Source organism: Rattus norvegicus, chromosome X, assembly GCF_021556685.1.
Source record: "Rattus norvegicus strain SHRSP/BbbUtx chromosome X, alternate assembly SHRSP_T2T, whole genome shotgun sequence".
Taxonomy (NCBI): Eukaryota; Metazoa; Chordata; class Mammalia; order Rodentia; family Muridae; genus Rattus; species Rattus norvegicus.
Window position 1 is genome coordinate 26,641,038 of NC_141554.1, and position 27,362 is coordinate 26,668,399.

The following is a 27,362-nucleotide window of genomic DNA, read 5'->3' on the forward strand; positions in this document are numbered from 1 at the left end:
GCCATGTGGAAAAAAAGAAATGGCACATAACATGTAGTTTATCATTTTATTAATGTAGGTCTAATATTGATGATACAACTTGCTACAGAGATGAAATCACCTAGATATAATACTCCAATTGCCCTAGGCTTAGGAAAAGCATGGGGAATAAGACATGAGAGAAAAATATTAAAAGGGATAGGAAACAAATAAGCCTCATATTTTAACTGTATGTTCTAAGATGTACAGAAGAGTGTAGGTTCTGGAAGCATACTGTGTACTTTCTGAGTGATGTACTGTCTAGATGGGCATTTAGTAAGAGCCCCTCCTCCAAGTCTTAGTTTCTTTATCTGTGACATAGAGATAACTGTGCCTCGGTCTTGAGATTCTTATGAGGCTAAATTAATCAATGTAAATTACCCCCCACAAGGAAGTAAAAGCAGTGACTCCACAGGAGCTGTTATCATCTCAAACTAGGCACTAGGCCAAATGTTCATACATGACACAACATCCTTTGAGTTGACCCATCTTCCCATGGAGGCTCATAGCTAGAACCCTTCAGAGCCTCAGTGCCTACAGTGCCTACAGTGTATTTTAGGTCAGACTTCAGGGTCTTCTCCATGTGAACTTGCCTTTTCTGCCCTCCTTTCATGGTTGAGGAAACTGAAGGTCAGAGGGATGGTTCTCCAGAAGGTACCCTGGCTCTTATAAGGATAGTCTGATCTCAAAATCAAATAAGTTAGTTTTACAACCCCAGAGGGAGAAGAGGAAGAAAACTGAAAGAGAAAAGACAGAACAGGGGGACTGAGAATGTGGAAGGAAACTACTTTGTTTTTTATCTTTCGCAGAGGCCTGAGACACCTTAGGGCCAAGGCAGAAGGGGGTGGGGAGAGGGGTTGGGCGGGGTTGAGCGGGAGGCTGGGATGAAAGCTGCTTCCCAGCCCAGCCCACAGTACTCACCGTCTTTGGTTCGTCCTCAGTGCAGGGCAACAGGTAAGAAGTATTTTCAGTGCTTTTTCTGGGCTCTCCCCTATGCTGAGCATTGATCCTGGGTGACTACACCTGACTTTGACCTTGACAGAAACTGTCTTTTCCGTTTTGGGGTTTTCCTTTCTTTCCCCATTCTCCCTCTTTTATTCGTTTCTTTACATTCATCTCATTTCTCTTATTCTCTGATATTCCCACTTTTCCCTTGATGGACTTTTCTCCAGATCTCCCCAACCCCATTTCTATCTCCTTTTTCAATTCTGTATCTTAGTCTCTTTCTGTTTCTGTCTCTTCCTCCACCCTGCTTCTCTAGGAAAGGCATCTTAACCTTACTCCATGTGTCTGTCACTTGACCCTTTCCCTTCTTTGGCCTATAGCAAAGTGCAAGGCTTCAGAGCATTTGGGGTGGGGGTGGGGTCAGATCCAGGGAAGAAACTCAGAGGGTTACGTGGGGGTGGGGGTGGTTAAGAATGGTAAGGCAAGAAAGATACAGACAGGTATTGAGAGGTTGCAAAATTAGCAGAAATCAAGGGGGAAAGATGGAAGAAAATTGTCATTGTGCAGAAGAAGAAGATTTGTAGTCTCACTCTTAAGTCACTGTGAGACCCCAGGCAGGTCATTTATCCTTTGATAAAAGAGCTTGCCCACAGTTCCCACTAATTTCTTAGTTCTGGTTTTGTGATCTACATTCTTCTGCTTTTAATTCTCCTATAATTTTCCAGGGTTGGAAAGTGGGTACTAGGAGGGGAGGTAAGGCCTGTTGCTTCCAGCTCCTAAAAGAAAAGATTCTTTTCCACACTTAAATGATTCCTAAAAGCAGGCCACAAGTAATGGGAGACAGGGCACAGAAAAGCTGCAAGAGTGGCTTCTGACTTCCCTGCTGGGATGGCAGCCCAGCTGATCTTTCTGGCCTACAGGCCTGCTAATTGGGTGCTGATAAACGGGAATTGTAGAGATACAGGGAAAAAAAACTTTGAGTAATGATGCCACTTGTCATAAAAATTCCTCACTCTCTTCTTTGATTTTGTTTTAAGATTCCTGGCAATCTTTTCTATGCAGTGGGTCTAGAAGTCATTAAGTAGTGGAATGAATTAATAAATGTTCAATAGTACCTGAAATCCTATAAAAGAACATTTGTGGAAAGTGTTGGTCATAAAAGACCACAATAAAGGGGCCTATATTACTGTAATGGAGTGGCTTGGTAGCTAGAGTTGAATTCTCAGCTAAGAAAATAGGGAACGTTTGGACTATGGATTCATGGTGGCTAAAGTTAGGGGGTCTCTAGAGCTAGGCCACCTAAGCTGAAATTTTGCTTCTTTCACTTAACAGTTTTGTGACTTGGGTGTGTCATTAGATCTTTTGGAGCCCACGTGTCCATTCCCAACCTTGTCCTGAGGACTGAATAAGTCTATGTATGAGGAAAACTGACAATGGTCAGAGCTGTTAAGGTTTGAATATCAGAACCAGAAGATAAATTATAAAATTTCCTATCTAATCCAATGTCTGTGGAGAAACTAAGGTTCAGGAAAGGTGGAGGAGGGAGGGGAACCAAAGTTTACACACAGTAAAAACTGTAATAAAAGTGAGATAAAAATCTCATCTCCAGCTTTCCAGACTTGGCCTGACATATGCATGGTGGATCTCTGATATATTCATGATGTGACTCCTTGGCTCCAGACTATATGTTTTCTTTTGTTTGAGAAAAGATTTGCTACTTAGTCCTGACTGGGAGCTATACAGCCCAGGCTAATATGCAATTCAGGATCCTGTTGTCTCTGCTTCCTGTGGTGTCAAAATACCCAACTAAGAGTCTGTGTTCTTAATTCCCTGAACTGCTTGAAATGCTTCCTCTATTCGGTTTTACTCATTCCCAGCTCACATTAAGTAGTATTCTAGAATAGACATTAAGAGTCCATATACAAAGTTATGGGTCATAATGATGTTCAGGAAGATCAGGGTAGGACAAGAGGAATTGTCACTGGAGTTTTAAAATAATCTCAAAATTTCAACTCACATCAAGTACTTTGTATTTTTCCCAGGACTCTCAGTATATCATGGCCAATAGTCTCACAAAAATGGGGAATCCACTGGACCTTTTCTGGTTTTATACATGGAAAGTAGGCCTTAATCAACTATTATTCCAGGGCAGGACTTGGCCTCTAATCTTAAGGGCTTCCTGTCTCACTATATACCTCAATGCTATTGTCAGTATTGGAGAGGAGTTTAGACAAACTTGCAGGGACCTGGGCCATCTATCTTGACTCCCTACAGATTGCCAGAGCCAGCCTTGGCCAGATGCTCAGACGTGATTCCAGGAAGGGGTTCTTCGTCTCTCCCACGCCCTGGCCTCATCTTAGGGAGTAGCCAGACTCTAATGGTGATAAACTCTAGGGGCTTTATCTATGGTCTGCAGGCTCAGCCTTGAGTGCTTTAGCCTTCGTGGGCAGGCAGTCAGAAGGTCGACTCTTATTTCCAGATATGAGGTAGGCACTGGATCTAACCAATGGCCTACTGGGTGATGTAGGCAGAATTAATTCACATTTGACAACTGATTAAAGCTAAGGCCCAGAAAGGAGAAGTACCTTGCCCCAAAACACTGAACAAAGAATTGAGGAAGCCAGAATATAAATAAGAAAAATCTAACTTTTTATGCACTGACCAGTGTGCTGAAAGGTTCACAAGTATTTTTTTTCATTTTGTTTTGTTTTGTTTGTTTCATTTAATCCTTCCAACCAACTTTCTGCTTTTTGTCATTCTATGGCCCATGTGACCAGGCCCACAAACTAACTCAGGCTGCTGTGACAATCTGGGAAAGGGAGGCAGGATGTTCTAAGATGGAATAAGATGACTGGTGGCTTTGTACAGTAAGAGGTGGGTGCTTGTTCTTTGACATTAGGGAGATAAAAGAAGTTGCCAATAGCTAGGACCAAGAATTCCTCTTGTCCCTCACATAATAAGGCTTTATACACTGGGCCTTTTGCTTTCTTGGCAGAGCTAAGGCCTTAGTCTTCCCACTGTCCCTCCTATCTCTCCTATTGCTTATGCTGTCTTTATCTTGTCCCTACCCATTGGTTCTCACTCTACAATTAGCTCCTTTTCTTCCAATCTGTTTCTCCCTCTTTTCTGTCTTTCATTTTGGTCTCAATCTTATGTCCGTATAGCCACCCCCACCTATTTCCTTCTTAAATTATGTGTATGTGTTTGGTCCTGTCATAGGTATGTATACATGAGCCCCAGACCCATGGAAACCTGAGGCATCAGATCTCCGGGAGCTGGAGTTCCAGGCAGTTGTGAGCCACACAGCATGAGCACCGGGAAGCAAACTTGGAAGAACAGGATTTACTCTTAACCACTGAGCCATTTTTTCTGCTGCTACCACTGTCTCTTGACCTTTCTGCGTTTTTAAAAATCCACTTGTCTTTTTCACTGTTTCTCTCCCACCACCACTCCAGCAGGGTCATCTCCCCCGCCTTAAGTCTGTATAGTCTAACCCTCCCCTTTTATCTCAGTGCTCTGGTGCCCTTGCTGGATTCCTTTCTCTACCACTTAATTTTCAGTCTTTATATTCCTCTAGGCTACCTGATATCCCTTGTGTCTCTGTGTGTCCCTCTCAGTCTGTTCCCTGCTTCTCCTTTTGTTTTATCACCTTTCCCTACTTTCTGTATCTCCCATCATCCTCTTGTCTTGTTTCTTAGCATCAGTCTTCCTCTCCATGTCCCTTTCTACCTTTACCTTGCTCTTCTTCCGTCCAGCTCTGACATCTGTCTCTTTCTCAGTTTTAGGTCTTTATCCTCCTCCTCTACTCTTTTGATTGCTCCTTTCTTTTATCTTTCGGAAGTTGTCTTGATTTTTCCTCTACCCCACTATGCTCTTCTATTGAAGATCATAGCTATTCATTAATTTACTCCAAAATTCAGCCAATATTCAATGAGTTATATGTCATTTGCTTTATCTTTTAATATTCATATCCCTGTCATTTCTCCAGCCCCCTTCTTTTCTCTATCTTAGACTTTGTCTTCTTTACTGACCTACATAGATTATATCTTTGGTTCTTACTTGTACCTCCTCCTTTATCAGAGTTTAACCAAAAGTCAAGAAAAAAATCCAAACATATCAAAATACCAACCTGGTGGTACATAGCCTATAGGGCACATGACTGCCTATCCTTGTTTCAGGATCTCCTTAAATTGACAGCTGGCTTTAAACCTCTTTCCCCTCTCTGGTAGAGCATTCTCTGGACACAGCAGGACTAGACTCCCCGAAGCATCTGTCCACGTAAGTGGGCAGAGTCTTCATTTGGTTAAGGATAGCAGTCTGGGAGATAGATCTCAGGTGCTGATCACAGGGAGAGTTGTCAGCTGTCATTCTGCAGCACAAAGTCACTTCAATGATCTTCACAATCACTGAGCAGCTGGTGACAGAGTAAATTAGAAGCCAAGTTTTCTGGGCTCTAGTTAGAACTTGCCCATTTCTCTAGTGGTGTTTTTCATTTCTCCCTCATATTTTAACACTAGTGTTCCTTGCTGAGAAAGATAATGAGGGGGGAATGTCTGAGGAAGGCAACTTTGAGTGGGAAACCAAAGGCAAAGAATAAGACACAGGCATGACTTTTGGCTTTTGGCCAGGTTTTCATGATGGAATCTCATCTCTTCCACAATTTCCACAGGACTTTGGGCTCAGGATGGTGGCAGCAGCTATGTTGCTACGGTCCTGTCCAGTGCTCTCTAAGGGCCCCACAGGCCTCCTAGGCAAAGTGGCTAAAACTTACCAGTTCCTATTTGGTATTGGACGCTGCCCCATCCTGGCCACTCAAGGACCAACCTGTTCTCAAATCCATCTTAAGGCAACCAAGGCTGGAGCAGGTAAGAGGTTATTGGCAAGTGGGAATTTCTGGGGCACGAAGACAGAGTTCCAAATCTGACTATCATTACCTAATAGCTTGGAGAGTTAATGTGAAAATGTCAAGGCAGGATGAATTGACCTAAAAAAGATACTCAGGATATTTATAGAGAAAATATAAGTTACTCTATGAATTCCAGGGTATTTATAGAGAGTCACACACTATACTTCAGCCATACTAAACAATGTTAAAATTGCTCAAATCTATTCTCTTGTCCTATAATCCCTTGCCTTTGCTCTTGATATAAAACCTTTTCCTATACTATTATCACCTCTCAATTTTCCTATTAAACACTGAATTGGGACATTATGGCTTCTGCAAATCCAGCCTAGACTCTTACCCTATCCAATACAACTCTTGGTCATGTCCCTTATATCTTGTAGGTTTCATTTGTCCTGTCTTCCTTCCCATTCCATTTTTCCCAACGTGTTATCAGTATGTGCTATTTCTCCCTGCTTAGGAACTCCCCTAGCAGTAAGACCAGATTCATCTAAGTCCTTGACTCTATCCTAGGGGTCTCTAGGATACAGTAAGTCCCAGTAATCATTGCTGAGCTGAATACATAGCTAAGAATGAATGTGCAATTACTCTCTTACCTTATGTAGACTCTCCGTCTTGGACTAAGAGCCATTGTCCTTTCATGCTGTCAGAACTCCAAGACAGGAAGAGCAAGATTGTGCAGAGGGCAGCTCCAGAAGTCCAAGAGGATGTCAAGACTTTCAAGACAGGTTGGAGTCAACCTCCATCTTTTCCAACCTCCATTCCTAATGACTGAACCCACATTATCAGACTCTTGAGTGAGGCAAATCCAAAGAAAGCCAGTGGACATTTTATGATGGGAAGTCTTGCAGGGGAGCCGTAATAGGCAGCTACCAACACATGCACATGCACATGCACATGCCCCCGTAACTTATAACTGTCAGTCTAAAATTGACCCTCTTCTGTCCCAAGTGGCTAAATGGAATCCAAGAGGCTGGGATCTCAATGTAAGCAAACCATATTGTGTTTGTATTAAGGAAAAAGAAAAGAGAACAAATGTTTCTTTTAGTTTTGACACAAATGGTCCATTAATTAGCTTTTGTTCCCCCGCAAAGTATCTTGCATTATCAATTTTATTAAAAGAAATTCAAAGAAAGTTTTGTTCTCAACAAAACAATCTTTATTAGGGTATAGAGTTCAAGGACAACCTGGGCTTAGCACCTAAAATGATTATACTTAAGTGATGACCATTCTATTTTGGCATCTTTCGCAGGCCGCTTTGAGTTATCACTAAGAACTAAAGTTAAATATTGAAAGTGAATGATGTTCAGAAAAGAAGACTAACATGTACTCCCAAGGTCAGGGGTTAGGGTGTATAGCCCGGTTACCTTACCTAAAGTGCAATGAACTGTCAGTCACCCTAAAGGTTTCTGGACATACCAGGGCATTGCTACTGGGGACACAGTGGATGTTTACTTTACAGACAAGTACTCTAGAAACTTGAATCTCTATACATTACACACCAAACCTAAAGAGGACAACAAATACTGCCTTGTTTTCTCTCTTCATGTCATGAGTTCCATATTTCCTATCAGACCTGCTGAGCTTCATGGAGTCAACTACCCGAAGCCAATCAGTGCCTCGTTTCCAGGATCCAGAGCAGACTGGAGGGGCACCTCCCCTGCTGATTCAGAATAATATGACTGGTGAGTTGGCCAAGATGGGAATGAATGGTATGGGAACAGGGCAGTAGCTGCTGAAAGGGTGTGTGACACAGGAGAAGAGAGGAAATGCAAAGACTCTTAAATCAAAGAGACTTCGAAAGGAAGTCTTAGTGCTGGTGTTGCTGGGGCTGTGTCATCTGTAATTAAGTCACTTCATTCCAACACTTACCTCAGTTATCTATGGTAAGAAGAATAAAATGCCATCTACAGTAATGTGGTGCTTTTAACTCATTCTGATGTCTCACTAAAAACTAGGCTTCCCTCCACTATTTCTTTCCCACACTCCCTCAAAGTTTCCCACCCTTCACAGATTTCCTTTCTGTCTCCTATATTTATTTTTTCATAATGGAACTCGCTTCATTGTTCTAATATAGGATGAAAATATTTTTAATAGATATATAGGAAAATAGGCTTCCCTCCACTATTTCTTTCCCACACTCTCTCAAAGTTTCCCACCCTTCACAGATTTCCTTTCTGTCTCCTATATTTATTTTTTCATAATGGAACTCGCTTCATTTTTCTAATATAGGGATAAAAATATTTTTAATAGATACAGGAAAATAGAGTAAATTATATCAATCATCTACTATTAACTTTTTGTTATATTTTCTCTCAGACATACCTTTCTATGGCTATATACACACAGAGCCACAGATGCATGCACGCACATACACACAAAGAGAATATCCCATCCACTCTCATTATCATAATCACTGCCTGCTTTGTTCAGTGTGACCTCATATCACTTATCCCTTTGTGTCCATCCACACATAGCTGAACAACCACTACTAATGGCTGAATCCTGTTCCATGGTACGGACACATCATTATTCCTGCAATCTAGGACCTATAATTCAGGTTGTTTCTATGGAGTTTGTATTCTTCTGGTTTAGAGTGCACGTTAGCTTTTCATCCACATGAATATACCCAAAGAAAATTCTTTCCCCTTTTTTCATTATCTCAAGCCCTGTGTCACTCCCTTCCTGGGCATTAATCTGCTGTTCTTTTCACGTCTCAGTCACTTCATCTCTCATAGACAAATATTAAGAGAACCCTCCATGGAAGGCTGCTGTAAGAAACAACAAAAAAATAGCATCTTTAAGGGTCCTAGAAGTAGGCTTTGTATGTATTGGGCATTCATTAATGCTTGCTACGATAATATAATAAGATGCTAGCTAGTTTAAATCACAATTATCATCAGAACCATAATCATCATCATCATCATCATCATACTTGTAATGATACTCTAATTACCTCATATCAACTATCAGTAATGTCCTCAGATTCTCACACCTCAGCAAGAAAAGAATTCTGAGCGCCATTCTACAGCCAAGGACATGAAAACATAAAAGGACTCTTTTAAAAACCATTTATTGACCTTAAATTGTTTTGGTTGGCATCCAAAGTAATGGGTTTCACGAGGCATCACCATACAAGTGTGTTATTATATTTTATTCTCATTTGTTCCTCTTTCCCCTGGCTCCCCTTCTTTGCCTAGTTAACTCTCTCTGTTTGCTGGTCCTACTACATATATTCTCCTTTCTATTTCTGACCTATAAACACACATGTACAAACACATACACTATGTACACATTTTAAATTTTAAGTCCCACATACATATAAAAGAACACATGCAATATCTGTCATTCTGTCTGGCTTAAATTGTTTAACATAATGATTTCCAGCTCTAGCTGTTTTCCAGAAAATGTCAGGATTTCATTTTTTATAGCTGCACATTACGTTGTTTATATATGTACCATATGTTTATTATCTATTCATTTGTTTATAGACACATAGGCTTATTCCATTTCCTAGCTATTATGCATAGTGTAGCTATAAAAATGAATGTGTCAGTATCTTTGTGGTATGATAACTTGGAGTCATTTGGGTTGATGCTCAGGAGAGATAATTCATATAGTATATCTGTTTTTTAATTGATTCTTTTGAAAAGTTTTGTTTTTATCATTTGAAAATTAGGCATGTGTGTGTATATATGCATGCACATGTGTGCTAATACCCTTGGAAATCAGATGTCGAATACCCTGGAGCTGGAGTTACAGGCAGTCATGAGCCACTTGATGTGGGTGCTGAACCAAATTCAGGCCCTGTACAAGAACAGCATGCACTGCTGAGTTATCTTTATAACCTCTGTTATTTTTCTGAGGAAATTCCTCACTGATTTCCACACTTGCTATACTAGCTTACATTCGCACCCTTGGTGTATAAGACTTCCTCCTTGCCCACATGCTCGCCAGAATTGGTTGTCATTTGTTTTCTTGACAATAGCCATTCTGACTGAGGTGAGACAGAAAAGCAGTTTAAATCTGCATTTCCCTGATGGCTAAGGATGTTAAAGTATTCAGTGTACATCTGAACTTCTCTTTTGAGAACTGTTTATTTGGTTTATCAGTTTTTACCATTTGGATGATTTGTGGGGTTTGTGGTACTTAATTTTCACAGTAGAGAAGATTCATTGCTGGCTCAGGATCATGTAACTATCAGGTGAGAAGAGACATGACTAGAAACTAGGTCTAGCAATGTCCCTTTCTCTGGGACTGAAGTGGTAACTCCTGTAAGGCATCTTTCACACTGACTGGAAAGAAAGATGAAGCCATGCTAAGTACAGAAAGCATGGCTAAATTTCTGAATGTATTACTGAGTTAATGAGTAAACAGAGGGATGATTGAATAAAATAGCAGAGAGCTAATGTGAACCAGGGCTAGGGAGATGGCTCAGTGGGTCAAATGCTTGATGTGCCAGCCCAACAGCCTGAGTTTGAGTCCTCAGAATCCACACAAAAGTCAGATATAGCACAACCATTGATAATCTCAGTATGCCCCAACTGAGAGATGAAAGGTATAGATGGGAAAAATCCCAGAAGCCAACGGACCAGCTCATGTGGAGTTCACCACAGTGAACAAGAGACTCTCTTCTCAAATACAGAAATAGAGACTGACATCTGTGGCTGTTCTCTGAATTCTACACAAGCACCATGCCACACACAGACTCATATACACATCTCATTAAACAATAGAAGAAAAAGTGAATGAAAACTAGTAAGACATTTGTTGAGGGAAGAAATGAATAGATGAGAAGACAATGAGAAAACTCAAAATCAACACCAGGGATAAAATAATGACTACCCAGGAAGCAATTTAGGTTGAATTCTTTTTTTTCTTTTCCCCCCTATTTTTATTAAATTGGGTACTTCTTATTTACATTTCAAATGTTATTCCCTTTCCCGGTTTCCAGGCCAACATCCCCCTAACCCTTCCCCCTCCCCTTCTATAGATGGATGTTCCCCTCCCCATCCTCTCCCCATTACCGCCCTCCCCCTGGGTTGAATTATTCTTATCTCTATTTCTACTCCTGCAGGAAGCCAGGCTTTTGGTTATGACCAATTTTTTAGAGACAAGATCATGGAAAAGAAGCAGGACCACACATACCGTGTGTTCAAGACTGTGAATCGCTGGGCTAATGCCTACCCCTTTGCCCAACACTTCTCCGAGGCATCTATGGACTCAAAGGATGTTTCTGTCTGGTGCAGTAATGACTATTTGGGCATAAGCAGGCACCCTCGTGTCTTGCAGGCCATAGAGTAAGTAGTAGAGTGTGGATTATAAGCTATGGGTCACATGTAAAGATGTGGGGCCATACTAGCAGTAGATACCTTGGTTCTCCTGCCACTTCTTTTGTATAAGGTCCACTCACGTATATCTGCTCCTCAGATAGGAACTAAGTCAGCCAACACATAGCACTTGATTAATGATTGGTTGATGTGAAGGATAATAGAAACTAAGAAAGACTCACTGACTTTATGAGCTAGAAACTAAAGTTTAGAATGATGTGAGGGAAGGAGGGAGGGAGGACAAGAGGGAGGAAGGAGAGAGGAGGAAAGAAGGAAGGAAGGAGAAAGGAGGAAGGAGGAAGGGAGGGTTTCCTTTAGCTTTTCCAAACTTCTCAAATTACTTCTACTTTCTACCTCCATCCTGGGGTACCTCTCTCCGTGTCTCCTTCTTTCCTCTACTTGGTCACCAAGGACAGCCTTTACACAGGACCATTTATATTAGTACTGAGCACATTAAGGAAGGCTTTCATATTTCCTCAGTGCCTAACAAAGTTACGTTTTGTTTTTCCTTATCTTCTACTTTCTTGGGGCCAGGGAGACACTGAAGAATCATGGAGCTGGAGCTGGGGGCACTCGCAATATCTCAGGTACAAGCAAGTTTCATGTGGAGCTTGAACAGGAGCTGGCTGAACTACATCATAAGGACTCGGCTCTGCTCTTCTCCTCCTGTTTTGTGGCCAATGATTCTACTCTCTTTACACTGGCCAAGCTTCTGCCAGGTGAGCACAAGGCATGAGATGATGAGAGCTATGTTTAGGGCTGGGGTCCTCCAATAGACCATTCGGTCTCTGGCTGCCCCCACTATTTTGAGCTTGCTTGCTCCACCTGTTCATCCTTCTGCCAGATACACATAGACTTGACAGTGTGTGGTTATATCCCTCTGCCTTTACTCCTTCTACACCTAGGTTGAAGGCCAGCACCAGAACCTAACCTGATGGAACAGTAACACCATAAATTCATCATTCTCTAACACATACAGTCTTTTGTGTCCACAGAACTTTTAAAAACTTTTCTTAATCTAAAACCTCTATCTCCATCCTTCACTTTTACCATAAAACCCATATCCTACTACAGGAATAATATAGAACCATTGGATAGCTTCTCCTTACTTATTGACATGAAACCAAAATCTATTTGTGCACTGACATTTCTTTATTATTTCCCTTTACTGTGAAATATATCTCCCCTCTTCTGCCTAAAAGACATCCCTTCACCTGTACACCATAGCCCATCTTCCCACATTCCAACTCTCTAGTTTCCTCATATACCTTCCATAAGTCTGAATCTCAGATGGAGACAGTGTTCCACACCTACATCAATCCTCGGCTCAGAAAGAAGGCACTAAAATGTCACACCCCTTAACCTCTACTCAGAGCATTTCAAGCCTCTGGGACAAATCTGACAAGTCCTCCTGTCCTCCTTTCTTCTAGCACACATCTTCCCCTCCTACTACCCTGAAAGTAGAAGACACCAGACATTATCCTCAACTTTGAGCCATAAAACACTTGCCAACTTCCATGCATCCACAATTTTCATCTCACTCCTTGCTTCCTGTAACAGTGTAGTACGTGCCTTTCTCTTGTTAACTGTTCCTTCCACTGGTGCACTAGTCATTGCCACAATCCCACTCTCCTCTCTCTCTCTCTCTCTCTCTCTCTCTCTCTCTCTCTCTCTCTTTCTCTCCCTCCCTCCCTCCCTCCCTCTCTCTCCTCTCTCCCTCCCTCCCTCCCTCTCTCTCTCTCTCTCTCTCTCTCTCTCTCCCCCTCTCTCTCTATATGTGTGAGTGTGTGTGAGTGTGCACGAGTGTGTGTGTATACATATCTGTCCTCTCCCTGGATCCCTCCGTATCTTCAGCTATTCATTTTTCTTAAATAAGTCTCGTGCCTCAACCCCTGCATCACTCTCAACTACTCGCTTGTTTCTCTCCTGACTTTAAAAGGCAAAATGCATGAGTAAAGTCTTTGTACTTGCTGTCTGCTACTTCTGTGCACACTTCAAAAGTCACCACCACTTGAACACTTTTTCTAAGGTCATCCAGAACCCCTAAGTACAGTTAACATCTTGGGGATTTCTTCCTGATCAATTCTTTACTCCTCAACCAATAGAACCCAACACTTTCATTTCTACTACCAACATTCTAGTCTAACCAACATCATTTCCTTGATTTCTTCTTTCCCTGCCTACAATATACTCTTCACACATTCAGAACAATGTTTCATTATATAAATCTATATATGTGTTTACCATATTCAAAATACTTTAATGGACCTGTTACCTCTAGGATCAAATGTAAATTCCAGGTCATGGCTTCTAGCTAAACTGAACCCTAAGACAGGCACAGTAGAACTGAGCTGTAATCACAGTACTTCAAAGGCTGAGTCCAAAGGACTTCATAGTGAATTATAAGCTACTCTATGCTACAGAATGAGATCCTAATGCAAAAAAAAAATACAAAAAAAATCCCTGAAATCTGCTACACACATATCTTTTAAATTTCATCTTTTGCCATCCTTTTCTTACTGTTTCATTTATTTATAAATCAGTCACTTGTTTATCCATTCATTCATTAAAAATGTTTCCTTGGCAATATTTGTGCCTTATACTGGGAACAAGGGATATACAGATAAAAAGACTTGGGCTTTGATCTCATGAAACTTCCAGCTAGACCAGCCAAGTTGTGGAAGAAAACATGATTCATTTTTCTCAAATAGAAGTTGTCCCTTTCTATATTGAAGGCCACCGTTCTTTCTTAATGGCTGTGAGATTTGGGTTCTTCCACATTCCTACATCCCTACCCTACCAGTATGACATAGTAAAAATCTCTGCATTCTCCTATCCTAGAGAAAACCATTTTCATGTGCTTAGTTTTCTTCTTTGTGCAGTAAAGTGGTTACTGTCTGCTCCTTTTGCTGTGAACTGTCATGATCATATAATCCCAACAGTGAATCCTGATAAGCATCCATTCCGGTAATTATAAAAATTAAGGTGCTATCTGGAAAAGGTGAGGTGTCATGTAGACCACGAAGCGTCTAGCATCAGTCCAAGTCTGCAAACATTCTGAGATTAATCCTTTTCCCACCTTTGATTTTTCCCAAGTATGGAGAATAAAACTAAAACCTGTCATTGAGAAACTCAAGGTTCCTGGGAAACTGAATTTCTTCTCCCTCAAGAAAGTCGGAAGCAACAGTTAGGCATCCTTGGAGGGAGTCCTGGGCAGGGGAGTTGCAACAGGGGTGGAAGAGATGTGTCACAGAGGTTTCTAAAGGAGGAAGAAAAAGACTAGGTCTTCAGAGGGGAAAGGGAGTAGGGAGTCTCTCCTCTCCTGCGAGATCAGACTCCAAAGGTAAAGCAGGCTGAGATAGAAGCTGAAGAATTACACATCTGTTTTCTCAGGGTGTGAGATCTACTCAGACGCAGGCAATCATGCCTCCATGATCCAAGGCATTCGTAACAGTGGTGCAGTCAAGTTTGTCTTCAGACACAATGACCCAGGCCACCTGAAGAAACTTCTTGAGAAGTCCGATCCCAAGACACCAAAAATTGTGGCTTTTGAGACTGTTCACTCCATGGATGGTATGTATACATGTGTTCAAGTACATGTTTACCAGTATTGTTATCCCATGATAAAGATGATGACAAAACCAACTATTAGTGTGCTATGCAGTTATTCATATAATGTGTGTATATATATATATATTTTTAAAACACGAAATCCTTATGATTCTATGAAGTAGATTCTATTATTAGTAGTAGGCATTATTATTTATTCTAATTAATTATAAGTAGGTATTACTACTACCACTACTACTACTACTCTTACTCCTACTCCTACTCCTACCATTGCATGAGGAAACTGAGACATGAACACGTGGAGTCACAGAGTCACACAGGTAGTAAACATCAAAGGAGAGGACACTATTACATTCTTACACATAAAGGAGCTAAGTTCCACAGAGCAGAGTTTGTCTTTCTCCCTCATTCAGTTGATGGCAAAATGATTATTCTCATACCAGAATATAAAACTCTATTTCCTTGCATGGCAGCCGTTTCATAAGGAATGATATGCAAGTTGGTTGTGGCAATGTCTGGTCTTTACAGCAGCAAATCTTACAAACTCTTGCCTAGGGTCCCATGGTCCACTAGGAAGCACTGCAGTCACAAAACTTGACAGATGTGGATTTAAATCCCACCCTTGATACACAGTATCTGTGTGAACTTGGAAATTCTGGAATTCTCTTGGCCTCAGTTTTCTCCAGGGTAAAATGTCTGGCTGTAGAATTATAGGTGATCAAAGTAATTGATTTATTACATTTTAACAGAAATAAATGGGGGTTGGGGATTTAGCTCAGTGGTAGAGCGCTTGCCTAGGAAGCGCAAGGCCCTGGGTTCGGTCCCCAGCTCCGAAAAAAAAAATAAATGATTTTATTCTCCCACCTCCTTTCTTATAGCAAGTGAAATAAGGTCCCAAGCTATCTATTGTTAGTTCTGTACATCAGAAGTCATGTGGTTTAGGGATCTGTTTCCATCTTTATATAAAGGAAGAGGTCCTCATCTCCTTTCAAGGTGCTACTTTTCCAATTGAAACAATGGAGGACCCTTAGTATTTATTCCCTGATTTATAACCACAAGCACCATAAATATCATGCAATCACAAATGGCCCACATTCAAATGCTGCCATAAGCATTTATTAGCTTAAGCAAGTTTTAAAAGAATACTTATTATTGTAGATGATGTGTATGTGGGTGCCCATGACACAGCATCATGTGGAGGTCAGAGGATAACTCTGCAGCATTGGTTCACTTCTTTAATCTTGCTTGGTTCTAGAGATCTACCTCAGGTCATGAGACTACTCAGCAGGCTCTTTCACTGAGCCTTCTCACCAGCTCCTCGTGCGAGATTTTTAAGTTGCTTTTGCAGTTAGCTTAGTCATAAAGACTAGTTATACCTGTAAATGAACTGCTTCTCATTCATTCATTCACTCATTCATTCATATTGGTGGAAACTACCTAACTGGTCAATTCTAGAGATGGATTTCTCCTTCTGAAATGATGCCAGAACCATTTTGAACTGTCTTATCTCAGATTCTAGCTCCAGTTGTTGGCTGTCCTTATGTTTTCCTACCTTCCCCCAACCCCATAGTCTTTATTTCTGGTCTAGGGACCCCTGTTTCCATCTGAAGAAGCTCTGTATTACAAGTCTCTTTACCTCAGCAACTGCTAGGGGGTGGCGGGATAGAGTCTTAGAAGAGTAACAATAGCCACATAGCCTATTCAGATGACATTGCAAATAGAGTGGAAAACAGTAATTAGGGATATACTATGAAATAGCTTCTAAGTTGCTACATTGTCACTGAGACTGAGGGAGAATCGCCTCAAAGACAAACCACCTTCCCAGAGACACTTTCAGGAAAGTCAATAAAGCAAAACCACAAAGAAACCCAGGATGAGATATAAGGGCACAGAGAAAGCATAGAGAAGAAAGGAATACACTGAGAAAAAGGTTAGAAAGACAGAGCAGAGGGATGTGAGATATGGATGTGAGCACAGAAAGAAGACAGTGACAAAAATCCAAAAAGGACAGAAAGGAAGAGGGCCAGGGAAGTATAAAATATGAATGGCTTATCAGTTGTCCCTGCCCAAGCGGGTGAATGGCTTGGAAGTCAGGACTGTAGTAAGCTAGAGCAGACCATGACTTTTTTCACATTAAACACTGGTATTGGGGTTTGGGATTTAGCTCAGTGGTAGAGCGCTTGCCTAGCAAGCACAAGGCCCTGGGTTCGGTCCCCAGCTCCAAAAAAAAAGAAAAAAGAAAAGAAAAGAAAAGAAAAGAAAAGAAAAGAAAAGAAAAGAAAAGAAAAGAAAAGAAAAGAAAAGAAACCACAGGTATCATGGGTGGCTGCCACCTCCAGATAGAAATGTACTAACCCTTAAGGGGAGAATTTGAAAACAATAGAAACCAGATTGTCAGAGTGAATTTAAAAAATGACCAGATGAGGAAATGCAAAGAATTCGGGTGTGGGTGTGGTTTGTGAGGTTAATGTTTGGAATACTCCAAAAGGATGGCAGACACCCCCCTCCTTGTATACCACACCTTTTCCTAAGCCAAAGTAAGCTTAAATGAGAACGTCACATACAAGAGCTGGGGAAGGGTTATGGCATCCCTACTCCTTTCCCTCGGCTTTTCTCAGGTGCCATCTGTCCTCTGGAGGAATTGTGTGATGTGGCCCACCAGTACGGGGCCCTGACCTTCGTGGATGAAGTCCATGCCGTAGGACTATATGGAACCCGGGGTGCAGGGATCGGGGAGCGTGATGGAATTATGCACAAGCTTGACATCATCTCTGGAACTCTTGGTGAGTGTCTTAGATAAGGTTAATATTACTGCCATGAAGTATGGCAAAGAGCAACTTGTGGAAGAAAGGATTCACTTGGCTTATATAACCTGAATCACAAGCCAACCAGGTAAGAACCTGGAGACAGGAGTTGATTCAGAGGCTATCGAGGGAGTGTTGGTTACTGGCTTGCTCCTTACAGCTTTTTCAGCCTGTTCTCTTATAGAACATAGGAGTATTAACCCGCAGTGGCATTACCCACAAAGGGCTGGGCCTTCCCACATCAATCACTAATTATGAAAGTGTTGTACAGGCTTGCCTACAGCCCAGCCTTATAGACACAGTTTCCCTCCTCTCAAATGACCCTTGCTTGCATCAAGTTGACACAAAGCTAGCCAGCAGTGAGCAAACACTTGTGTATAAGAGCTTCCATTATGTACAATATAGAGAAGGAGCCCTAGCAAACAGTTCTTTGGAAAGAATTTATAACCTCAGGCTTTTTAAAAACTTGACATGAACCATTTTATTTTATTTATTTTTTGACATTATAATTTCATCATTTCCTCCTTCTCCCCCTTTCCTTCAAATCTGCCCAGGACCCCACTGGCATAAATCTCTTTTAAGGATTATAGAAATGACAGAAAATTCTGACCTACCAGTTATCTCTTTCCCCTCCCACTGCAGAGTCAACAAGAAAGTCTAGAAAAGTTGTTCTAAAAGGCTCCTGAACTAGACCAAACAGCTGGGTTTGACCAGAATAAGAAAACTGTTTTCCTCCCCACCCAGTTCATAGTCTCATCTTAGTTATTCTCCAGGCTCTAACCAAGTAAAAGTCTCCACCCTGCTCTTGGCTATCTAGTCACTACATATGGTAGTATGTGGCAGTCCTATCTGCGAACCGCAGCAGCACGGCTCTGACATGGATAGGAGAGATGTGCAGAGGACTGGGAAGGGAGCCTGGAACCCTAGCTTCTGGTTTACCTGCCTATGCTAATTGGACATGATCCTGTCCCTCTGGGGACTGATTATTCCTTGTTTGCAGGCAAGGCCTTTGGCTGTGTCGGTGGCTATATCGCCAGCACTCGGGACTTGGTGGACATGGTGCGCTCCTACGCTGCAGGCTTCATCTTTACCACTTCACTGCCTCCCATGGTGCTCTCTGGAGCTCTAGAGTCTGTGCGTCTACTCAAGGGAGAGGAGGGTCAAGCCCTGAGGCGTGCACACCAGCGCAACGTCAAACATATGCGCCAGCTACTAATGGACAGGGGCTTTCCTGTTATCCCCTGTCCCAGCCACATCATCCCCATAAGGGTGAGGACCCCACCATGCTCCACTTCCTTCCCCACCTCCCTGTTCTTGGAACCTTCCCATTTGCAACAAACTGACACCTGCTCCTTCAATCAACCCTTCTTACGACCCACCCCTAACACACACACACACACACACACACACACACACACACACACACACCCCACAGAAAATTTATCATTGCATCTGGCCCCTGCTTTGAAAAATCAGCCATTATAAATTAACCTGTCATTTTAGCATCAACCATCACCCTACCTCTACTAAACTGCTCTGACCCTTACAATATTGGGCTTTTCATTTGGTGATTTTCAAATTTTTTATAAGAACTATTAGTGGATCACAAAATCAGTATAGTGGGTTATATTTAGCCTATAAACAGGGAGGAAAGGAATAGAAAATGTTGGAGCATACAACACGAAGTAAAGGCTTTGAATTTGATCAGGTTTCTATCAGACTTAATTATACTGTAAAACATACTTGATCCTAATAGTTGAGGTCAAAACAATACAATGAACAGCCACAGAAACAGCTGGTACTCTAGATCACTACCTCTGTTCAAATGTTTCTTCTCGCTTCCAAAATCAAACCTTGCTCCTTTCTGAAATGGCATATATTTCTGTGAGCCTGTTAAGTCAGGGTGTGGGAAGGATGCTTCTTACGACAATTTTGGGGATGGGAAAAAAGAACAGTAATGTCTCAGTATCTATGGAGGATTGGTTCCAGCCCTACCCATGGCCCATGTCAAAATCCATAAAGGCTCACAAAAAAGTGTTACATTTCCATATACTCTATTCAACCCTCCAATATACATTTAATCATCTTTAGATCACCAAAAATACCAAATTCAAATAAAAACGACTTAGTAGTTAGACTGTATCAGGGAGGGAAGTCTGTACATTACAGATATTTAAATTTTATTTGAGGCTAGTTGGATACTTCAACAAAGGACACAGATGCAGAGCGCCAACTGGGTCTAACTAATGTTTAAATGAACCTAGCGACAGCAACTCAGAACTGCCCTGGCTGTCCAACTCCACCAAGTTAATCGACGTTCTTGCCACACAAATAGTATCAAGACAAGATGCCACACTCTCTCCTTCACATCTCATTGCTAGCCCTGGGTTCCACCTTGATAGAGATTCTGGAGCTGTCACTGCCTAAGCCCTTTTAGGAAAAACAATCTGTCCCCAAATTCAGTGGTGCTCCTTAAATGTGGTTCCCTCCACCTACTTAATAGAGCTAGTGTGAAATGGTAGCCCCGGGGTAAGAGGTACTGAAAGCCCTGTCTTTTGAATCCAGGTGGGTAATGCGGCACTCAACAGCAAGATCTGTGATCTTCTGCTCGCCAAGCACAGCATCTATGTGCAGGCCATCAACTACCCAACTGTGCCTCGTGGTGAGGAGCTGCTGCGCTTGGCCCCCTCCCCCCACCACAGCCCTCAGATGATGGAAAACTTTGTGGGTAAGTCCTCAGCATGGGTATCTACACTTTCCTATCCCTAAACCCTGGGATCCAAAGAAGCTGGGAGAATAGATTCCATTTGACTTGGTAAATATTTCTAGAAGCATCTGTTGTGTAACAGGCTCTATACCAGGGTCACAAATGATTGAGAAACAGCCAGTAGACTCGCTGGGCTCTAGTTTGATTGGAGTAAGACAGAAACAATAGTGGACACAAATAATGATGTCAGGCGAGATCAAAAGTTAACAAAGATGATATCTGGGGAAATTGTGGGAATAGAGAGGAGGGGCCTATCAGCTTCAGGATTCAAGATAGGCTTCCTACGGGAAGGGACCTCTGGGCTGAATCTTACTAGTTGTTTGGTTTTGGACTAAGAGAAGAAAGTTAATACAAGGCACTCCTAGAGGAGGAAAAAAACACAAAGAAAAAGTTAAGGATAAAGATGAAAAGGAGCTACATGTGAAGAACAGTATTAGCTGAGTTCCAAAAATCCCAGCACTTTGGAGGCGGACAAAGGGGGATCAAGAGTTCAAGGAATTCCAGCAGTTCCAGAGGGATTACTGGACTGGTAGAAAGGGAGGGTGGGTGTCAATCTATGAACTACAAAAACAACGTAAGTAAGGGCTAGGTTTAGAGGCCTGTAGAGCTGAGCTGGGGAGTTTGCATTTTACTCTAAAAGATGGCAACTTGGTGAATTCACCCAATGTTTACTCTATTTCTTTTAGGTACATTTTGAGATTGTAATTTAATTACAGTATTTTCCCCTTCCCTTTTCCTTCCTGAACACCCTCCCATATAACCCTCCCGGTCTATTTCAAATTCATGGCCTGTTTTTTCACTAATATATGTGCATATTTGTATATATGCATATAATCTGAAATATAACCTGTTGTTTCCATATACTGTTTATACACACACACACACACACACACACACACACATGTTGTCATGGTATAATGTTTTAAACATAGAAACTGGCAAATAACAGGTCCTTATTCTAAGTCTCTAGCATGAAATAAATATATGTAGACAATCGTACATTGATTGGCAGAGGAAACCAATATGGATGGTACTAGTCACTAAGTAGCTATGAAGTACCAATAAAAGTAGAAAGAATTTATAGGTGGTCCACACTGAACTACATGTGGATATAATGCCAAGATTCTAGAATAAAGGAATTCCCAGAGCGATGATTAGACAGGAAAGCAGAGGGCGCGTACTGACAAGTCATTCTGTCTATAGCCTGCGCAGCATAATACAAGGATATTATATTATACTATATTACATTATATTATATGAGGATAGTGAAGGCAATCCATTCATTCACTTAAAAACATCAAATGCTGCCTACTATCCATTACTTATCATGTGCCAAACACTGTTTTAAATGTGTTAACCCATTTAATACATGGAATAGAGGTGCTTTTATAATGTTCATTTTGTATTATGTACAAATTGAAGCTAAAAGCAGTTACTGGCCCATGGTCACATAGGTACTAGGAGCCCTCACTCTTTTCTCCGTGGTCAGAGCTTATATGAGTGGGTAGCTCAGAGTCTTCTATAGCTCTGGGATTCAGTTATGGAGCTCTCAGTGCTTAGGTGTCTCAGTGTTCTATGTTTGCAGGGAACATATACTACAGACATCTCCCACTACTCCACCAGTCCCTTAATCCCATAACTAACTCTTCCTGAAATCCTGCACCTCTTCTCTTCAACCTCTTTCAAATAGTCTCATTTCTCTGCTGCAGTTTCTTGGAAATACATCCATATTTCCCCCTCATTTTCTTGCTTCTCTTTCCCCCCTTTAAAATGTTCTTCATACTAACCAGCAGAGGGATTTTTCTGAAACCCAACAATATTGTTCCATTTCCTAAACCTCTCCATTGCCTATCACATTCTTCTAAAGTAAGGTATTCAAGATGATCCACAGGGCTGAAAGATGGCTCAGAGGTTAAGGCTGCTTGCCCAGAGGTCCTGAGTTCAATTCCCATGGTGGCTCATAACCATCTAATAATAAGATCCGGTACCCTCTTCTGATGTGCAGGCATACATTATGCAGAACACTGTATACACAGTAAATAAATCTTTTTTAAAAGATTTATTTATATACTAGCTGAGAAAATATATCTGAGTTTAATGTGCAAAATGATGACAAATGTACAGAATGTATATATACATCTATGCTGGAGGTACATCCTAAACCATTTATACTAATAAGAATGTTTAGCCCCAAATTTGTAGAGAACACTAAATTATACAACAAAGTTGAAGCTGCCTAGCATGACATTCGATGCTTTCTACCTGGTGCTGTCCTTGTCCTGTCCTGTTGTGACCTCTCTTCTGCCACAGGCATTTTGTTTCTCCAACTATATCCAATCAATTCAAGTTCTCTCACTGTACTTCACTCTCTCTACTTCATCATCCATTATCCCCTCCAGCATACTTCCCTTCATCTTCTAGTCTTAACTCATCCCTTCATAGATGCCTATCGTGTTCTTATTATCGGCTGGACACTGTCCTAGAGACCTAGGAATAGACAAGACTCAGAACCCTTAATTCTACTAGAATTAAGAAGCTTCTTAATTAATTAAGCTTAATAATATTCTTAATTATTAAGCTTCTTAATTCTAGTAGAAAGGGATAATCAGCTTTAAAAAATCAATTAGGATTCTAATTCAAAGTGTTAAGGGAAAGCAGAAATGGGGGGACACAAAGTGCTATGAGCAGGTACTGGCTTGGAAAAGGACCGTAGACATGGAGTGGCAAGGGTAGACATGGAGTGGCAAAGGAAGAAAACATTAAGGTGACACTGAGGTTAGCCAAGTAAGTACCTAATGGACATCACAGAGAACAGTCCAAGGCAAATACCCAAAGACAAAAACATTCCCTTTATAGTTGGAAAACAAAAGGTGGGTGTGGATGAAGTGGTATAGGTAAGTGGCTGAAAAAGTGAGCAGAATGGGCTTGGTGGAGGACAGGTAGGAACGGTTCAGTCGTGTCTACCCTGATAGATATAGCTAATTAGGGCAGCTAAGAGAGATGCTATTGGACACCAAAGTCTAGAAACTAAGTCAGGGTTCTGGGGAAGCTGGATGTAAAAAATTCAGAGTCTTCTGCACCCAGATAAAGAGCACAAGACTAGATCATACCAGCAAGGGATGGGCAGAAAAGGGCTAAAAACAAAGACCAGCCACACATCTGAAGTACTTCCTATAGGTGGTCTGTTCCCTCCTCTGGGTCCCTACACACCCTAGAAAAGTGCCCCTACCCTGTCTCGCAACACTGATACAGCAGTATGATTCCTTTTAGTGTTGTCTTTATCGGGTCAGGATCTTCTAAGTAGAGAGATTGACTGTTGGCCCTACACATGTCCTTCATCTAGGGCAAGATACAAGCTAGCATAGCATGGTTTTAAATCTTATCATAGGCATGATTTCCTGTTTTTTTATACATCCTAGAACCCAGAAAAATAGTAGCATTCATGGGTCACACCGAAGCAGACAAGCAAATCTACTTCTAGACCCAAGTTACCTCAAAAGATCTAGGGAGGCAAGACCATGGTACACCTATAGCAACATGGGTTTTGGAAGACAAAGTCTAACCAATTCTTTCCCTTTTCTCTTCTTCCCTTTCAGAGAAGTTGCTGCTGGCCTGGACTGAGGTGGGGTTGCCCCTCCAAGATGTGTCTGTGGCTGCATGCAACTTCTGCCGTCGTCCTGTGCACTTTGAGCTTATGAGCGAGTGGGAGCGATCCTACTTTGGGAACATGGGACCCCAATATGTTACTACCTATGCCTAAGGAGCCAGCTGCCTTAGATGCCAACCCCACCTGCACTCCCCCTGGGGATGGTCTTCCTCCTACTCTCTGCTTTGCTGTGTGCTTCTAGCTGACTTGATTCTAAAAATAAAGAGCAACCTGAAACATTTGTAGCCCTTTGGTGGACAAAGAGCAGACAATTTATACTATACTGACTCACTCAGACAAGTCCAGCCTCTCAAGGAAACCACAGATTACTTGTTGGTCTGACCACTCTATTTTACTGATAGGAAAAGTTAGATTTAGGAAGAGGAAAAATGTCCCTAAACTGTATTGGAAGCTATACAAAGAGCTAAACCTCTTAGCTAACCTAAAGAGGTTTTCCCAATAGTGCTAACAAAAATATAGGGCTCTACTCTTCACTGGGAGACTTGGAAGGCTGAGCCCCAGGTAGCCTCTAAGGTCAGAAGATAAAGCGGGTCTCAACTGAAGACTGATTGTTCTTTGGGAATAATGGCTTCCATTACTACACCATGGAATCTTCCAAAAAGTAGACTGGATTCTTTTTTGATCCACTATCTTTTTTCTCCAATAGTATCTTATAGGATTTACTATCCTTTCTTAAGGTGAAGGAAGAGGCTTGGCTACAGTACACATGTCTTCACAGCAAGGTTCCCAACAGCAAATTAGTAACTCTAGTGACCAAGGTGGTCATCTTCCCTGAGACTTATGGTACCTCAGACCCTTGAGCTCTGAAGGCTGAAACACTGGTTCTTCTCTTTGGTGATTCATCTGTAACAGCTGAAGAACACACTATCTGGGACACTCTTAAGAATACACACCCACACACCACGCCCATCTTCCTCACTGATCCCAACTCAGAGTAGGAGATAATCCCCAGAGCTCACCAGACCCCTTCCATGGAGAGCACAGCTCCTCCTTCTACCATGCTGCCTTTGTAGTATCTCACTGGGCTACAATGAGGCCAAGCAAGCCTCACACTGAGAGAGCCTCTGACTCAACTTTTTAGGGTGTGTATAAAATATCCACTCAACATGGTATACTGAAACAAAAATATGAACTTTATTTATGAACAAAATGTTATTTATACCCCAGCAAGAGCAGAAGGGGTTAACTTAGTACCTTGCTCCTACAAGTTACAAAGAGGAAGAAACAGAGATATGAGAATGGGAGAGGCATTAGGGGAAGAAGGGAAGGAAGGGAGTGAACCAAGAGAAGAGAAAGCAAAGGAAAAGAAGTCTCGGTGGGAAGACATCTTCAAAGGCAGGGACCTGGTATCGACCCTGTGTATGGGGTGAATACGCAGATATCCCTATGCCTCGGTCTGTTCAGCTGGGCCTACTCCAGAGGAAGAAGTTACAGCGGGAGGAGGGGTCACTGGGAGGACCTCGGGGTCTAGCACACATATAGAAATGGCGGCCAAAGTTGGGTCCTGCTTTTTTTACAGTACGCATTACACATGGCTCCCTGTGGCCTCCACAGAGGGGCATTGGTGAGGGCCCACTCAGCATAGACTTCCAGAAGGCAGTCCTTACTTCCTTCTCATCTTTGGCCTCTGGAACCTTGTTCTTCTCTTTTACCACTGTGGCCATTGCCACCTCTTCTGCAGTCTTTGTGCTTGTAAGAGGGCTCACCAGAGGCAGGGTAGGCAGTTCTACATCAGAAGTTTGGGAAAGGTTAGAGGAAGGCTGGAAGTAACTCATCAGGCTTTTCTGGTTTCTTTTGGGGACACCTTGAGTTTTCCGAAGCCTGGTTGAATGTATGCGGGCTTTGCTTGGCTGTTTCTGTGCCTGGATTTGATGACTGGGCTGCAGGACTGGCTGTTCCTTCACAGGTTCTTGTTCAAGAGGAACTAGGAAGCGAAGAATCTTGAGCTGGGTACCTGCAAACTCAGGGAGGAAGCGGGTACACAGAGCTGGGCACTGTTTTGCTGGCACACAGGATACATTTAAGACAGCTCCCACGGGGCAATGGTCAGAGCCCATCACTTCAGGGAGTAGAAAGGAGGCCTGGAAGGTATCTATGACCAAGCTCCTATCTCCCAGGACATAATCAAGTCGAGAGCCATAGTTGAGATGGCGAGCCCCACTGACCACTGACCAGCAGGTGAAAGCCCTCTGCTGTTTTGGATGGAAGTAGCGGAAACTATCCATGAAGTGCCCTATGTGGGGTCCAGCCTCATTCCCTGGGTTACTGAGCAAGCCATCCATCCACTTACGCCCTGGGTCCTCTTCAAAGCATTCCTGGGAAAGGGAAAGGGAATGAAAAGCCAAAACTAGATCCTTAAAACAGGACAAAATTTAGACTAACTGCTTCATTTTACAAATAAGAAAATAACAAGATTCCTGTTCAAGGTCATATACCCAGACCAGGGATGGGCTTTGCTTTCTTTCTTTCTTCCGTTATTTATTTTTATGTATGGGTCTTTTGCCTTCACTGTCTGTGTACCATGTTCACACAGTGCCCATGGGGGCCAGAATAGGTTATCAGGTCATCAAGTTCTTAGGAACTGGTGTTCTAGGGGTTGGGGATTTAGCTCAGTGGTAGAGCGCTTGCCTAGGAAGCACAAGGCCCTGGGTTCGGTCCCCAGCTCCGAAAAAAAGAACCAAAAAAAAAAAAAAAAGACTGACTAATTAAAGGAACTGGTGTTCTGAGCTGCCATATGGGGGCTGGTAATTAAACCCAAGTCCTCTGTAATCACTTTTCATAGCTGAACCATCTCTCCAGCATCATCCCTACAACATGAGCATTTAAATAAATGATGCTACAAATCAAAGTCTGGGATTAAAGCAAAAGCTCAGTGCTTAAAATGTGTCCTACCCTTGCAGTGCATCTGAGTTAGACTTCAGTACCCATACAGACATCTCAGAGCCACTGCAGTTCCAGGGAATCCAATGCCCCCAGTTTCTATAGGCACCTGCACTTACGTGCATCCTCCCATAGACACATAACTTAAAATAAAAATGTCTTTAAAAAATATTCATTTGTCTTTTTGTCTATCCAACACTTGTCAAATGTGAAGGTCTGTTGTTTGTTTAATCAAAGTAATTCCCAGAACTGCTTTTTGAAAGATTGTCAAACAAAACAAATCATGGTTGTACCTGTAAATCTAGCACTCAGAAGGCTGAGGCAGGAGAACTGGTGTGAATTTGAGGCCACCCTGGGCTATACTGTGTGTCAGTGTCCACACTGACATCCCTCTTCACTCGGAAACTTAGGGGATCCAGGCATACACATCTGTGCTTTTGTCTCTGATCCCTGATCCATCCACCTCATACATTTATCC

The 27,362-nt window shown here is 42.0% G+C and overlaps 2 protein-coding genes across 23 annotated transcripts in view; one reads left to right on the top strand and one right to left on the bottom strand.

Moving 5' to 3' along the window:
* Apex2 (apurinic/apyrimidinic endodeoxyribonuclease 2) overlaps positions 1 to 27,362 on the bottom strand; it is a 96,770-nt gene that overhangs the window by 43,882 nt on the left and 25,526 nt on the right. Inside the window, 1 exon segment of one of the 4 annotated variants that reach the window (NM_001079892.1) lies at positions 25,117 to 26,319. The exons of the other annotated variants lie outside the window; for them this stretch is intronic. Within the exon segment in view, the coding sequence (NP_001073361.1) occupies positions 25,405 to 26,319 (915 nt within the window). The 3' untranslated portion in view covers positions 25,117 to 25,404. 4 annotated transcript variants of the gene reach the window in all.
* Positions 929 to 24,220, top strand: Alas2 (5'-aminolevulinate synthase 2). 19 transcript variants are annotated; one of them, XM_087599175.1, is made up of 13 exons: positions 929 to 972; positions 3,741 to 3,837; positions 5,193 to 5,241; positions 5,633 to 5,828; positions 6,472 to 6,594; positions 7,441 to 7,551; positions 10,944 to 11,166; positions 11,731 to 11,915; positions 14,590 to 14,769; positions 17,385 to 17,549; positions 18,571 to 18,839; positions 20,136 to 20,298; positions 23,934 to 24,220. In XM_087599175.1, exons 4-13 carry the CDS (start codon positions 5,648 to 5,650, stop codon positions 24,095 to 24,097), a joined length of 1,764 nt encoding a protein of 587 aa, XP_087455301.1. In that variant the 5' UTR covers positions 929 to 972; positions 3,741 to 3,837; positions 5,193 to 5,241; positions 5,633 to 5,647; the 3' UTR covers positions 24,098 to 24,220.

Excerpts from the sequence above, each read along its gene's own strand:
- Alas2 (XM_087599171.1), top strand. The coding sequence starts at position 5,648 with ATGGTGGCAGCAGCTATGTTGCTACGGTCCTGTCCAGTGCTCTCTAAG. Across the intron at positions 11,167-11,730 it reads CGTGTCTTGCAGGCCATAGA|GGAGACACTGAAGAATCATG; the intron begins GTAAGTAGTAGA and ends TCTTGGGGCCAG. Across the intron at positions 17,550-18,570 it reads CATCATCTCTGGAACTCTTG|GCAAGGCCTTTGGCTGTGTC; the intron begins GTGAGTGTCTTA and ends CCTTGTTTGCAG.